This window comes from Tachypleus tridentatus, chromosome 9 (assembly GCF_004210375.1).
Source record: "Tachypleus tridentatus isolate NWPU-2018 chromosome 9, ASM421037v1, whole genome shotgun sequence".
NCBI classification, from domain to species: domain Eukaryota; kingdom Metazoa; phylum Arthropoda; class Merostomata; order Xiphosura; family Limulidae; genus Tachypleus; species Tachypleus tridentatus.
The window spans coordinates 95,859,738-95,877,148 of record NC_134833.1 but is presented as its reverse complement, the minus strand read 5'-3'; the positions used below and the strand labels follow the sequence as shown (position 1 = coordinate 95,877,148).

Below are 17,411 nucleotides of genomic sequence, written 5' to 3'. Positions count from 1 at the left end.
GGGACTACTAACACTTTTAGGAAAATCATAGCCGTGTATATACAGAGATAACCCAACAGTTGGTGCATAGACAGTGATGGTAATAGGAGCTTGTAACTGAGCTGAATTCGCTAAATATCTATAATTTTAAGAAATTTACCTCTAGTGAAATTGATACAGGTTTTAATTATTCTAATCTTGTTCCAATGAATGCTATGAACGGGAAAAGAGAAATGATCCGATATCGCGAAATCAAAATGTTTTCTTTTCTTTAACAACGTTTTTTGTGTTCATTAATATGCGTTTCTTCTTCGTGTGAGATGAGTACGATTATCATATTCAGTTTCAACACCAGATTTTTCCCACAGTCAAAATGATACTTTTATGATGAGAATAATGTTTATGAGCAAATTGGATGCAAACTAATCTAAGAATCTTAATTAACTTGTCATGAATTCATTGAATATAAAGTATTTTAGGTAAATTTTATTCTCAAAATATTTTTACGTGTGGAACTTAGGTGCACGTCTGAGAGTGATTCTACATGCATTAAGATTTATAATCTGGGTTACATCTTTTAATTTTTTTTTCTTCCAGTAAGGCCAGTGCATAATTTATTAACCCTCTTTATTAGTGACTGACAGAAAGCAGTTGTTGTGTGGCTTTGAATAGTGAAATTCAAAGTTTAAATATTTGTGTCTACGGCTTAGTTCACGGTTTTTGTATTTGTTTGTTTGAAATTTGCGCAAAGCTAGAAGCTGCTAATAATTTTGAAGTGATAACTCAGAGGTAAGACACTAGTCAGCACTTAACACCAGGTCGTGCTCGGCTCCAGTTTATAGTAAACACTTAGAGATAGGGTGTTTTTGATAAATTTGTTAGCGGGATGTCTTAAAACAGAAGTGTTCCGTTGTTTTGTTATTGAACAGTAAATTGGGTGCAGGGTTTTCAAGTGTTTCATGTGACAATATCTTACTGATCGATGGTACAGTGAACATCGTCGTCATGGTTGCGATAGATTTTAATTTTTCAGATGAAAGTGTTTAAGGTATAGATTTCAGTGTCATTCGTTGTTAATTCACCCATCACCGTAAAGAGAAAGGATCTGTTCTTCTTCTTGTTTATACACAGCATTTCTAAAAGAAAAGACTGAAGTTTCTGAAAATTTCTTAATGCAATCACATCTTTTAAACTAAGATACGGAAACCAGTTTATCTGTGCAATGTGATTTTGCAAAACGAACCATTCTGTTTTAATAGTTAAGGCTTAACAACAGACAAGCAACCAATATGTGGATTTTTCATACACAGCCGGTAAACAGGCTCTACATCACTAACAATTAAACTTTGTTCATCGCTTTCTTTCTGTGAATATCTCTAAAAGTCCATCCGTTAATAAGAAAATGTGAAGGTAAAAATAAAATCACCTTGCAATTTAGCCTCAAATTCATAAAATATAATGTTTATATTTGTCATGAAGTCATAAGAATCTGTCGGAAAGATTATAATAGAATCTTCGACTACTCAAAACTTCATTTATTCTCCGTAGGTTTTCGATGCAGAGTTGAATTTTGGAAAAAAATAATATCTGAAGTCTAAACTCAATGGATCTTAACAAAAAAACTCTAGACAGAATGGTGAGCTGATCATACCATAAACATTCTGACACAAGTCTTGTAGAATGTTGTCTCAGTTCTCGAATGATTCTTGTTGCCACCTAGTATATAACAAATATTACAATAGAACTAAAATTAAACAATTATCTACCTTTGTCAGTTTTGTTATCAACATTAAGTCATAACGAATAATATCTGTGGTCATAGTACTCAAATCCGTTGAGGATATTCCATCTATCAGATAAAATCGAGACGCTGGTATTAAACTAGTCAGCAGCTATGGAAAATCAGTTAAGGATTAGGTTTGTTTGTTTGTTTGTTTTTTCATCATGCACAAAGCTACACAAAAGGTCATCTGTGCTCTGCTCACCACGGGTATCGAAACCCGGTTTCTAGCAATATAAGTCCACTGAGAGGGGAGGCTAAGGATTAGGAGTGGAGTGCCTTTATCCACAACGTCTCAACTCTTACAGGTTTTCTCTAGCTGTAGCCAGTTGTGGAAAGACAATTACCATTAATATTCAGACATAATTTTAAAGTAGAAATAATAAAGCTCTAAAATTTTAACTCCCAACTTCCACTCCCTAATTTACAAAATCATGTTAAACATAGCTAAAAATCCTACCTACGTTTGCAAAAGATCGACTTAAAACGTGTAACTGAAGCAATAAAAATTTGTGATCTAATCTCAGATACCTTTCGTTATGCATGACTATTTTTTGACAACGTATCTAATTGCGAATAAAGAACTACAACAAAATTAAGTTAATGCACAATTTCACCAGGCCCAACATGGCCACGTGGTTAAAGCACTCGACTCATAGTCTGGGGTCGCACCAAATATGTTCGCCTTTCTAGCTGTTAGGGCGTTATAAAGTGACAGTCAATCCTATTATTGGTAAAAGAATAGTTCTAGTCTTACACTGCTAAACTGAGTACGCTTAACGCAGATAGATCTCGTGTAGCTTTGCGCGAAATTCAAAATAAACTGCTTTACTATTTCATAAGTGTAATGCCGTTGCACTAATATATTCTATCGATTACGACACCAACGCCATAGATCTACTAAATAACCGATACGCGGATAAAATACTAAAAATGCCAAACTTGAGAGAAATACTTTTACTCCCACCTACACATTGTTGAAGCGCTCTTTTAATATTTTAAAATAATTTATTTAGGTCTTCTGGAATTTATATAAAAAATTCTAAATATATTACTTATGATCTCATGATTCCTTAGGATGTTATTAATATTTTATATGAATACATGTTTCACTAGGTGTTGACGTAAGAGAGAAGGTATTGAAAGCAGATAAAAGTTTCAAACGTAATATGAGTGTAAATATGCTTTGTATCTGGATAGGCGAAGATATAAATTCAGTTTATCTCCCTTTGGTTAAGTTGTGTTCAAGGTTATTGATAAGGATTGGAATTCTCCAGAACTAGTGTAACATAATAACCCACGTTGTTCAAAGTAATTGAACTGGACCTTTCTTGAACTTAGACTTTGAGATTAAATAATTTTTTTAATACTAAATGTATTTATTATAGATAAAATAATTTTACTGAAATTTTCTGAAGTATGTAATTGATTTGCGTTTTTTTAGAAGTTTCATTCTTCTCTTTTGGAAATGTTATACATAAACAAATAGGCGAAACAAACAAAGTGTTTGCATAGTGGTTGTTGAATTAGAGATAGAGCACATTGAAATCTTTACCTTAAGCTCCTTCGCCCGAAAAAATAAAACTTGTAGTTGTGTCCGTAAGGCTACGTCTCCGATCATGTGAAAGTTGATCAGTTACGCCCATACTGAATGAATACTCAACACCGGTTTGTACAATTTATCGGTGAACAAGACAATATTTGGACATAGCTGTTTTTGGACGTTTTGATTACACGTGTATCATAAAAACGCCTTCATTTCAAGTGTTTGTCGTAAACAGATCCATACAGATTAATATTTAGAGCTTCATCCATTTCATAAAAGCAATACGTTGCACAATCCGTGGTAAACAAAGTTATTATTTCATGTGTTGACTTTGAACAATAAGAAAAAATAAAGTATTGAAACATGTTATCCACGTTCTAAGCCAAATGATTACAGAAACCAGTGTCAGAAGTTGAACCAAATTAAAAAAGTAACAATATTTCCCGAAACCAACACTTGCCTAAAGCACACGTGTCTTTATGTTCCAGAAAGAAATAATAGATAAATGAAATTTCTTTATTCAAATGGAATTCAAGTTGCTAACGAACTTTAGTCTTGGTTATTTCTTTATTCAAATGGAATTCAAGTTGCTAACGAACTTTAGTCTTGGTTATGGAAGAACCAACATGATTGAGAAAAATTCCAGTATGGTTATGAAATTCGAGAGGATATTTCTAGTCCATCGTAGAAGAAATGGGAAGTTGGTTGAAAGATTGTATTAATGAACTGAGAAAGTCTGTTTAGAAATGAAGCATTCAGGGATAGTATATCATTTTTTAGCTTTTGTCAGAACACAAGTAAAATTATTAACACCTTCACTATTATTATTAAGAGATAGATTTATAGAAAGTTGACACAGAGCTCAAAATCATGGGTATTTAGTAAATCCTAATGCAATACGACAACCTTTTATAAATATTTACAGCTCCGTGTTACATTCCAAAAACATTTTAAATTTGCCACGTATTGAGTACGATTTTCTTTTCGTATATAAATGACAATTACAACTGGCGATATTTAAAATGTTAGGCAGCTTTGTAATTACCTTAAGCGGATTTATTTATTATTGTCAGTTATTCAGGAAGTATTTCGTTTTTTTCGTACAACCAGTTCTTATATACAATAAAAGCATGTTTCCTTTCTTCTGATCATTGAAAAAAACACATATGAACGTGATTAATCGGAAACCGAGATGGCATTTCATTTAGCTCAGACAGTTTATAATCATTACACGAAGTAATAAAGAAACCAACACATTTACACATTTATGACACTTGACGTAATTGGTAGTGTTTAGAAAACTTAATACCGAGAAAGGAAGAATAATTATTTTTCACTTTCTTTCTCACTGTTCTTTAATTTTTTTTCAAACGTTAACTACACAAAATAACAAAGGTCCATTTGTTCTGACCAACAATCACGGATATTTCAGAAACACTTCTAACAAAAATTATTAATATCGCAATAATACTTCTAATAATAATATACGAATATTTCTTAAAATGAGCCTTTGACGAAATTTAAGGCTCCAACGATACATTTGTTGTCGTTTTTAATTGACAAAAATGAATATATTTCTTGCTTACAATAAACTGTTATTAGTAACTTTCGTATTTAACTTGTGCTGAGAAATTATAAATTTTCAGTGTAGTTGATAAGAAAATATTTGTTCATTTCTGTGAATTTCGCGTGAAGCTACTTGAAGGCCATCTACGCTAGCCATCCCTAATTTATAAACGATAAACTAGAAAGAAGAGACCTTGTTAACACTACCAACTGCTGATTGATAGGATACTCTTTACTAATGTGAGATTGACCGTCACATTATAACGCCCCCCCCAGATGGAATGAAAGCATATTTAGCGACGGAATTTGAACCGCCGACCTACGGGTTTCGAATCGAGAGCTCTTGGCACCACACATGCCAAACACGTGATAACTGAATAAAAAAAGCTGTTTAATAGAAGATTTGCATAAGTGTTCACAGTTCGTCGTCTTTATTTTCTTACTTCTTTGAGAAATGAAAATATCAAACGTTGAAACTTTTATTTTAAACTGAGAATATCACACCGTGACTAAAACATTTTCTCACAAATATTTACTCCCTTTTAAACCTATCCTCTCCAATAAGAGATTGAGACATCAGGGTTAGCTGGAAAATCCGTAGTTTCCTAATTCTACTTTTTCCTTATAAAAATAGTATTAATTTGTAAATGCCATTTTAAGACTAGTTTAACATAAAACCTATCTGTTAGTGTTTCTATTCTAGCGTTGTTGTGGCCCGGCATGGCCAAGCGTATTAAGGCGTGCGACTCGTAATCTGAGGGTCGCGGGTTCGCATCCCCGTCGCACCAAACATGCGCGCCCTTTCAGCCGTGGGGGCGTTATAAAGTTACGGTCAATCCCACTATTCATTGGTAAAAAAACAGCCCAAGAGTCGGCGGTGAGTGGTAATGACTAGCTGCCTTCCCTCTAGTCTTACACTGCGAAATTAGGGACGGCTAGCGCAGATAGCCCTCTTGTAGCTTTGCGCGAAATTCAAAACAAACCAAATTCTAGCGTGGTTAGGTTTAACAAGAACGGCAAGATATGTAAATATAAAACAGATGATCTTTCAAGTCGTTATGAAGAACTGTTTAAACTGCAACGAAATTAGGGAGGAAGACCGTGTGAGTCCTCTCCCCCCAAACACACATATAAAGAGCTCAAAGGGATTCAGATAAACAGCTCGCGTTTGGGTCCCCTTTAAATGACAGAGAAATTCGATGCCAAATACATTTAGCTAGTAATAAATGAAAGTGGTATTTAATTTATCGAATAAACATTTCGGTAACTATAAAAGGGACAGACCACGCCCCAGTTATAGTATTATTTTTTTAACTCCGCCATTTCCTAATGCCTTTGATAGTTCTAGAATACACAAATAAAACTATAAGTTTACCTCCCATAACAACATACTTTCCTTCAGGCTTGTTAGGTCGATCAAAAGATGAACAATATTAGGTTTCATGAGACTCGTTAAATCAATGAAAAAGGAACAATACAGACTAGATACAGTTGAGGGAAGTTTCCTTGATATTCAGATTTAACTTGCGAGTTTTAGGCTTTAGTGGAACGGCAAATACACTTTTATAATGAAATATTTTAACATTATGTGTGCAAAGGAATTTTACAACAAACGTTCCCACTGAAAGTTAATATAAACCTTGACATCATAACATTCCTCGAAAAAGTAACATACCACATGTTAAAGGTGTGGTTTCAAGTTAAATGGAAAATTTATATAATAGTATTTTCAGTTGTTTGTTTATTTGAAGTTAAGCACAAAGCTATGCAATGGGCTAGCTGTGCTTTGCGAACCACTGGTATCTAAGCCAGGTGTTTGCGTTGGACGCCCGCTATATCAGCAGGGGAAATTTTCCGTATTAAAATAAACGTTTTCACGTTTTTATAGTTCATCAGACTAAGAAAAATTTCAACAAGTCAGTAGGTGAAACTGCATAAAATATACACAAGAATAGGATGAAAAATTGTATATTTTAAAATAACTGAAATTATCAAGTTAAGTAGCACCCTATTCCTGTCAGAAGGCGTATTTTTCTGAATATCTGAATCATATATATATATGTATATTTTGCAATAAATACTCATAGTACGTTTGCATTTTTACTTTTAAAATGCTGGTAATTATTTCTGTTTTTATTTTTGGCTTGTTGACAGAATAACAAACTATACAGTTTGCATTATTCATTTATTTAATGACATTAAATTAACAGAAACAAAGAAATAAGTAAAAGCTTTCCTATCAGTATGTGGTTTTAATACAAACAATAAAATCATAACTACATCAATAAATACAATCGACCATGAAGGATCTTTATTATTTTGAAGTATCGTTTTGAATTGTATCTAAATTACTCACATTAAAACATTTCCAACTAGATAGAAAGCACACAACATTTTAAGGAACTAATCATTTTCTTCAGAAAAACCCACAAAATATGGTTTTTCACTAATTTGGATTAGATATGCTTTGTACGTTTAAAACTAATTTATTAAATTTAGTGTGCTGCCACATAAACTGCGTTTCGAGTGCCGTTCCGAGTTTTATAAGATCAGTTCTCTAAAGACAGGAGTGGTACTTAGAGAACTGAAGTTCAAACCCTGGAGGGGAATGGGTAAAATTCATCACCATGGCGACAGCAAATTACGTCGAAATATGTAGCATTCTAACAGCTGAACTCTCTAACACCATACGAAACTCTTTTAGGCCCCGAGAGAGAACATGTGATTTAAATGACTAAAATTGAATAAATTATAGTTTCAAAGTTCAAGGGAAGTTTGGCCGAATCTAATTGGTCTTTGTTTAATAATGTATTGAATTTTTCTTCTTATAGAACAAAATGTAGGATATGATTTATCCGCTTCTCTTTGTAATTTTATATCAGGAAAATTAAAAATTTATTGTTAGGTGTGTGTTTCTTATAACAAAGTCACCTCGGGCTATCTGTTGAGTCCACCTACTGGAATCAAACCCGTGACTTACCGGTGTACCAGCGGAGGACATTGTTAAGGGTGAAATTTTAAGAATTTCATATTAGAAAACCGTTGCTAAGCTCTGTGTCGGCTGGCAAGCATGTTTTGAAATGTCAGGTATTGTGAATAGTTGGCTGTTTTTATTTCTTTCTTTACAGTTTCTATCTGGTACTGGTCACGCGCTTTCTGACAAAGTACTGACGTCACTCTTCTACATATATTATTGATTCAACATGCATATCTCAAGGCTTTTGTTTTATGAAAAAAACTTTAAGTAATGCACAACTATGTATGTAATTCACACACTTATATGTATACTGTCATTTTCCTTCCTAAAATATTTTTAAACAATTATAACCTCACAATTCTTTCACAGTCAGCTGAATATTTATTGGGTTTTACAAATTATTTACATTTTTTAACAGCTCAAATTAAGAATTTTCTTATGCAGGTAATGATTAAATTTAGGTTCTCGTGCTTGTACGGAGTGTTTCTACAATACAATATAGTTTAATGGTGATTTCCTTATCTTGTAAGTGAGTTTTTCAAAGATAACGTTTTTTAGAGAAATGCGTGTTTCGCCTTCGTTACGAACCATTTACTTTCACATTAGGGTAGGCGATGTTTCTCTAGGTTAACATTTTCTTTGGTTTGTATTTTTCAATGAGACAAATCTCGAACTTACGAGCCTAAGTTCATGACGACAGAATAGATTTAGAACACTTCCCAGAGATTTTGAAAAACAACTACGCAATTTCATCAGACAAAGTGTCAATGAAAAAAAAACAAAAAAAACTGAAGCCATCAATCTGGAATATATACCATTAGCGTATGAGATGATTCAAAGTACTCAAAATTGTATGGGTTGCATGTATCAATAAACTGTACCTTGAAATCACAGCCATTATAAATTTTGTAGGATATCAAGTATCGTTAAAATAAAAGAAAGGATTCAGTACAAGTTGTTATATGACTGCCGTTTTTAAATATATATATATATATATATACATACATTAAGAAGTTATGGTTTCGATGGTAAGTAAACTGGAATTTAGTAGCTTTGGACAATATTTAATTTTTGAAATTCCGCGAATATCTATCACTAGGCCTTATTTTCATGTGACGTTATGCAAATAATTTTGAACAGTGGTACCTTGAAAAAGGCTTACTGCTGTTGGAGTACAGCAGTAATTTGTACATGATTGATTTCTATTTTGGATTATAGAAGTATTTTGAATAAAACGCATCGCTATTCAAAGTACAGTAATGTTTTGAGCAATACGCACTGCTATTGTAGTACAATGGTACTATAAACAAGCCTCTGCAATCAAAGTGCAGTTGTATTTTAAATATAACTTCTTCTAATTGAGTACACTCACAATTTGAACAAAACCATCTGCTATTAAAATACAGTGGTATTTTGAACAAAACTCTGCTATTTGAGTACAATGGTACTTTAAACAAAACTCATTGCAATTAAAGTACAGTTATATCTTGAAGATAACTCACTGTATTTGAGCGCAGTACTGCTTTAAGTAGACCCACTCTTACATTAGGACAGTTACACTTTGAATAAAATTCACTGCTATATGAACACAGTGGTATGTTAAAAAAGACCCGCTAATACTGGAGTACGGTTGACTTTGAACAATAAGCATTGAACAAGATTTACTAATTTTAGAGTACTTTGTTTCGAACAAAACTCTTTGTTATTGGATTTTGAAGAAGACTTACTGCTGTTTATGTGCTAAGATATATTGAACAATTTCACATATAATGGAATACAGTGGAAATTTCAGTAAGATGCATTGCTACTGGACTATAGTTGTGCTTAGATCATAACTCACTGCTACTGAATTACAAGAAAACTTTCAAAAGATTCACTAGTATTAAACTGCTAGATTGTGTGAAACAATATTCACTGTTATTGAAGTATAATTGTACCTTAAGCAAAACTCACTGCTCTTGGAATGAAAATCTCAGAAGTGGTGTTATATGTTTTTAATCCTTATTAAATTTTAAAAATACCCAGTATTTGTTAAGTTGCTACATCTACACGTTGATTCTATATTTGTGATCATGTTAGTAAAATTCTGGCCTATAACATATACTAAGTGTAAACGAATGGCCTTTGTAGAAATGTTATTGTCGTAGAATTTTGTGCACTCTGTACAAACAAGTAAACACAAAATAAGGAATGCAAAATCAATTAACGTGATTAATTATTTGAAAATAAATACAATGCACAGGTTTGATTTTTTATTGACTAAAAACGACCAATATAAATTTACTGAATATTTTAATGCAATTAAATAATTATATAATATATTAATGTTAAATGTTATTATATTTGAAGGAAAGAAGACCAAGTGCAGATAGAACCCGTTTAAATTAAGGTCAGAATTTCTACATAGTATGTTATTTTTAGACAAATTATGGTACTGTATTAGAATTTAAAAAATACGAAAACTAAAGTTGTTTAGAACAATTAGAATTAAGATCTTCATCATAAGATACAGGTAACTAGTTACTGAAACTGATCTATAACGAAGATTTTAATTCATTTTGTGTTTTTACTCTTAAGTTCTATATATCTTACGAAAGTAGCTCTTAAATACCGGCATCCTATCATAAACATGAGCTGTAGTGAGAATACTTGACATAACTCCGCTGTTTAAATAAATAGATATGAATTTAACTGAACAAAGACTTATAAATTCATGCTGAAGATGATGGTCTGTAACAGATATATATGGGTTTCAAGCAGCTCATCTCTCATATAAGGTTTATGCAGTTACATCCTTCCAAATAGTAACAGGTTCTGCTAATTGTTTAGCTACTTCTATTATACTTTCTTGAAAATTATAAACTGGTACTTTAATGATCGACAGCACATTTGCTTCACGGTTTTTTTTTTTTTTCCTTTTATAAATTTACTTATTTCATTAAAATATTCATATAAAAATTTAATAGGAAAGTTTCAAGATTCTGCTATGTACTAGTTTCAGTAGGGATTACATGTACTGGCTTCTCCCATATGTATGTCAACCAATCGCGTTCTGACTGATGATGTTGATAAAACAACAACGAGACTGACTTTATCGTTATCTTGTTCTATGATAATAGGATATTATCTATGATAATGCAGATAGTTTGCGATATTTTCTACGGCATTTCCTTTATGAAACTGAATATGGTATCACTTCGTAGAAATTAACCATTTATGCTAAGTATATCGCATTAGGAACTTTCTTAGCCAGTACTATAACAACATCAGTTCAAAAGGTTTTCATGCTAAACTATATGATTTAGTTAACCTATGAATTCAATTAGAAATTAAATTAAAAGTAATGCAACAGTACACATTTAGGATGAACATTTTTAGCTAACGGTTTCGATTTTTCAATCCGCAGTCTTTCAGTCACACAGTCTAGCCACCAGGCCATTCCAGGCTTCTAAACCATAGGTATTGATCAGATAGTTATGTTGTGAATGGTACATTACAATAAATAAATTATAATAAAATTTAAGACCCCTACAGAGATTTAAAACCATTTCTTACGTTTAAGAATTTCATTCTTTATGCATTTTTTGAAACATCCACAGAAATGTCATTATAATTTGCGCATTTGGAAAAAAATCCCAAGTATTTTCAAAAATACAGTCCTTCTGTGTGAAATATTTTAAGACAGACTTTATACCAAACATATAAAATAATTTCTTTTACTTATCAAGCCCTTGCACCAATTCTGACAAGTTCGTTGGTTATCATTGATGGACTGTTGTCTTCAGTCCTCACCATACATTTTTTTCTGGATTCAAGTGAGGACTGAGATAATTCAAAACATTCATTTTATTATTCTGAGACTACTACACTGTGGCTTTTGCCAAATGCTTATGGTCTTTGTTATGATAAATTGTAAAGTATAGACGCGGTTTTAGATTGATGGATGACTAAAATAGGTTTTTCACTAGGATTCGTTTAAACATTGCACCATCCAATTTCCTCTCAATTCCGATAAGATTCACAATCCCTGCTGACGAAAAGCATCCCAATAACATGATACTGCCACCACCATGCTTGACATTGAGGATGGTGTTAACTACACGATGTCCTGTGTTAAGCTTGTGCCAGTCGTAATGCTTTAAATTTAGACCAAAATCTAATTTTTGTCTCTTCTTACCACAAAACTTTCAGCCACATGTCTGCAGTATCACTTACATGCATTGTCACAAACTCCACATGAGATTTGATTATTGTATTTCAGCAATGGCTTCTTTCTTTTCACTCGTCCATACAGGCCAGTTTTACGTAGGGACCAGGGTATTGTCGATGCTTTGACACTGATCCTGAACTCAGGCACGGAATTTTTTAGAAATTTCAGAGTCAAAGTCATTGTTGGCTTCATAGTGTCATCCCCAATTAATTTTCTGTTTTCCGGCTAATTACTTTGAAAGATCGGTCTAATGTGGGTAGTAACTGAGTGATATGAAGTACATTTCATTTCTTAATGGTGGACTTCACAGTACTCATAAGGATAATAAATTATTTTGAAAGTTTATGTAACCTTCTCCTGATCTGTACTTCTCTATCACTTTATCCCTGACTTATTTGAAAAGTTCCTTCATTTTCACAGATGGTTTCTCGTATATGGGTTGTGGCTTGAACAGATGAATTTAATGTTAAGTCAATTTGATTACACACAGAAAGAGACCATTACAGTAATTTCGTGACCTTTCAGAATAATCTTTTGCAACTGAGCTGATTTAAGGTTGCTTTAGAAACGTGGTTGAATATTTATGAAATTAAAAACGTTCTAATTTCCTTTGAAAACCTAACTTATTTACATAATATCAGAGTTTCTTAGCTTTCTTAGTTTGAAATCAATTATGTAAATTCTAAATAAAAAGTGTCATTTGAAAGTTTCATGATTTAAACCTAAGAATCAACAATATGTGGAAACCTTGCAGGAAATGAATACTTTTTAAAGTACCATATTTAGTCAAAAGGTAAATATGTTGCCATGCTTTCTGAGAAAGATAATTATCATTAGTGACTATGATAATCAATATTTATTGACCTCAGTGAGCTAAACGCTAGTTATGCTACACAAAAGACTGAAAGTTTAAAACATTTTAGATTACACTGCATGTTTTCTTTAAATAATTATTGCGATGGTTTTGTTAGCCAAGAGTTTGAACAATTCAATATAAATAGTGAGAAAAAGGTATAATCTATTTAACGATGCTAAAAACATTTTATTTCCCAAATTACTACTATTAACGTAACCAACATGATGGGTTCTAGAAGTATATTTTACTAAACATGCAATCAGATTTTTTGTTTCTCACTCGCCCGAAATTCTGAGAAGGCCATATTTGAAACTGTGCTCATATCCCAACTCACCACTCATCATTTAGTGGGATCAAAAGCGGCACACGAGCTCACGTACGACTGAAATTTGCCGAAACACTCTTTGTTTAGGGGTAGCTATATTAGCAGTTGGAGAAAATAAAGGATCTTGATTGTACATTACGATCTTTGTGTATCATGAAAGGATCTTTGAATATTGTTTTTAAGATTAATAAATCTAAGTATTATAATTGCTGAGTAATTATTAAAGTACAAAACAAAGAATAACCAACATTTATAATAAAAACACACTTATATTTAAATTGATTACTTGATAAACTCTAGTTGTGGTTTTCTTCCCCACAGCTGATATAATGAGGACGAGATAGCATTTCATACTCTATCCCTTTATCATCACTTGATATCAAGTCAATGAGAGAAAACTTTTCAGATAGATAGAGCAGTTAGACTCACCACTAGCAAAGTTTTCTCTGAGGTTAAACAATTGCTTATTTTCCTGCCAGCGAACTTTGGACTGCATTTCGTTTTTGGGTTCTGCTACGTTGCACATCATATTGGCTGGCCTTTACGTCCCAGTCCTTATTGTCACTGGAAATTCGTCTTCTGATGATGTAAACATTGTGTAATATCTAGACATTTCCTGAGCATATACTGTGAAATTAATTGAAAAATATAGCCTCACATTTATGCTTATACGTGACGTTTATTTATATATGTGTGTATTCTTCTTCTATTTCAGTTATTCATATGCCATATTATCTAAAGAAACTTCCCATACTGAAGATGACTTCCAACTTTTCTGTTGCTAGAACTTTAGGAACACTTATTGTTCACATCAATCTGTATTTTTAATTCATTTTTTGAAGCAATGCTGTACGCCACAGACCTGAAGGTATATTTCCAGTTTTCCTTCTAAGTCAGGCGGAATAGTTGCAATTGTAGAATCACTATCAATCAACATTTTATAAGAATTTCCTTCAGTGTATTTTTGACTCGCGTGATAATTTACTCAAGTAATGCATGAACTCCTTATGTCATTTGGTGTATTTGTATTCGTCTCCTTAGTATATTTAACTAGCTAATTCATCAGTTTCTGAAATAATGGTGATATTTTCAGTTTTATCTATTTTTCTGCAACTTTAACTTATTCTAGTTCTATTGCTAATGGAAGAACCTTTTTAAAAGCTCTACACTTACTTTGTTATAATCTAATATGCATATCTTCATGCACTAAAACATATATGTCATGTGCCAACACACCATCATTTCATGTACAGAATCTGACTAAGGTAATTAGACATGTGTTTTCACATCTTTAGTAAAATGAACAAATGTTGTGTTCTTTTTACGTACTTTGAAACTTCCATCTCATGTGACATACCAAATCTGTTTAATGAGAGGGCTACAAATGGTTGCATGGATCTAAGCTAGTAGATCCATATCGTTTTCAATGCTGGTACTTTAATTGTGCTACACGACCAAAAGCTTATTTTTCATTACTCTATCCATTCACTTTGAAATTCTCAAACAGTGCTTTATGTGTCTCACATCACGTCTTCCTATCACAGTTTTGGATTTTGATTGGAAAATGGCCGACTATACTCCACAACTTGTTGAAGTAGTGGTGTATCTGGAGAAAATCGAAAGGTTTTTTGATATAAAACAGTGTGTTAGTATGTTTCCTTATCCCATGTTGCATACGTAATGGCTGTAAAGTTAACATTTTTGAGTAGATACAGAGAGAGAAAGTGAGAAAGGTATGTTTAGTAATTCGTGATGACGAGAAACCCACATGAAGTAAAAATATATTCTCAAGACGTTTATTATGTGTATTAAAACGTTAATTAAAATAAGGCACAGAGCAATGTTTCGACCTTTTTAGGTCATCTTGTTAACTTGAAGATGAAATAAGAAGGTCGAAATGCTGTTCTGTGCTTTATTGTAATCAATGTTTTAATACATATATCAGCTGTCTTGAAAATACAAAGGCGTGTTTAGTTTGATTCTTGATTTACATTTGCGGATTCATGACTTAGATACTTTATAACAGAATTATTATTCCTTTGTGTCTTTTCAATGACTCCAGTTTTGGTGTTGTAATCCTTCTTAACTTCAGTAATGTCTTTAATATTTTCTTCCTTCGTTTATTAATGTTATTTTTACTTCCCGTTTAACAATGTTGAAGTACTTAATGCGTTGTGTTTTATAACTCTGAGGTCAGTTTTCTATAGCTTCCTCAATGTTCTCCCAGTGCTCCATCTTTTCCATTAAATTTTCATTCTCATTTCCAGTTCATGCACCTGCCATAAACTTGAGTTAATCTGGACTTGATTTAATATTTTTAACAAAATGTTTCCACTCTTGACATAAGTGATGCTTTAATTTCTATTCTTAGTTATTTTTTAGACGCGGTCAACAAAGACGGTTGGTTTTTATCGGTATCAAATTCTATGGCTAGCATAATTAATGATCATTGATAAGATTAACTTCAGAAAATGTTTTACAGAAATTTCACTTACTTTCCTTCCTATGTTTATTCATGGAAACACAAACACAATATTCACAACAATGAGCTAGGTAATTGATTCACAGATACACGTACTTAATGCCTCACTCTTAAAGGAAAAGAGACAACCATTTATTCCAGCCTAACTTGTTCTTTTTTCGACATATAGTTCAAATTATTTCCCAAGCTCTTGAGAAAGTTCTAAACATTAAATCTAAGTCTATCAAGTTGCATTAAACTTCCTTCCGGATAAACAACAATATAAACAAACAACATGCTATAATATTATTGTGTTTACTACGATATTCTGAAGTTCAATAATAGCATGAAGAATGATGTATTGCTATGAGCATTATAGTGTCTGTTATAATATGTATGAGCAAAGTTAAACTGCAAACAGAAAAATACGAGTTGAAAACTACAACTTTTGTTCGAAGTGGAATGTTTAAAGCAAGTAGAGTTGATAAAATATAAAGAAGTTGATATCAAAGGTCTTTAAAAGTTTTATTATAAAAGTGTATTAGATATTTATTAAAATACTTCTATTGCCCCGTTTCGGAAAGAAAAGTATTATCATAAAGTAAATGGAAAACATACCTCAAAAAGAAGTTCTGACGTCATAGTGATCCCGCAAACTGCCAAATCTCCAACAGCTAGGTTAAGAATAAAAATATTTACACGAGAAGAACGTTTTCGGTAACGTAGCTTGGATAGTACCAATACAATAACAACGTTTCCAAGTAAGGTAGCGGTCATAATGACCCCTAATGTTACCACTCGCTGAATCAACGTAACATTCCATACAGCGCCCTCTGGATAGATTTCTGTGTCGTTTGGAAAAAGTGATATGTTCCACTGAACAGTATCTGTGAAATTGTGTGTTTCCACAGGTAAAAATGTTACTATTATTAGAAGAAATAATATTAAATGGCTTGATGACAAACACCCCATGTTTTCAATTTTTTCACAAAATTTAAATGTTATTCCTTCTCTCAAAAAGTCCAAAAAGCACATTACTCCGTTTCTGACAATGTTCAATATTCAAATACTTGTAGATGGTCGTGTACGTATTGACACTATAAATTTCTGACTTGCTTTTTTTCAAGCAAAAAATGACCACTTGCAAACCTGAAAAATAATTTTTAATTATGTGTTAGCATGTCATTTTAATTAAACATTATTCTAAACACAGCTAACTTATTTTGCTTAAAAGTAATTAGTAATAAATTATAAATGTTCCAAAAATTGTAATAAAAAATGTAATAACATCATTGATTGAAACAAAATGAGAGATTAGCTAGCTGTCATATATGATTATTGTGACGATTATAATATGCTAATAACCACTACCACCAACGTTCCAGCCTGCGCCTCAGCCTTCCTCAATCATTTCTTCAATAACCTCTTTAATATACCAATCCAATGAAAACTAAAATTGGCGCATTAGAATAAAATACTTTATGTGTTATAATACCTACACAGAAAACAGAGGCGCAAGTACACACATTCTTTGATTTCGCTCATATGCTCTTCATGTGTTAAATCATTGTTTTCCACACTTTCTCTAGAACAGTCCACACCATGACTGAAGCCATCACCCAAAGAACTCATAGATAGTGAGTACCTTAACAGCACTGTGCTACGACTCCACTCCAACACTTTCTTGTGGCCACCGTTTGGTAACTTCTGA

The 17,411-nt window shown here is 32.4% G+C and overlaps 1 protein-coding gene across 1 annotated transcript in view; it reads right to left on the bottom strand.

The window, feature by feature from the left end:
• Positions 1-16,843, bottom strand: part of LOC143227197 (neuropeptide S receptor-like) — a 44,176-nt gene extending 27,333 nt beyond the window's left edge. The window contains exon 1 of the mRNA XM_076458690.1: positions 16,319-16,843. Within this exon, the coding sequence (XP_076314805.1) occupies positions 16,319-16,735 (417 nt within the window). The 5' untranslated portion in view covers positions 16,736-16,843. The remainder of the gene's footprint in view (positions 1-16,318) is intronic.
• Positions 16,844-17,411: the final 568 nt, after the last annotated feature.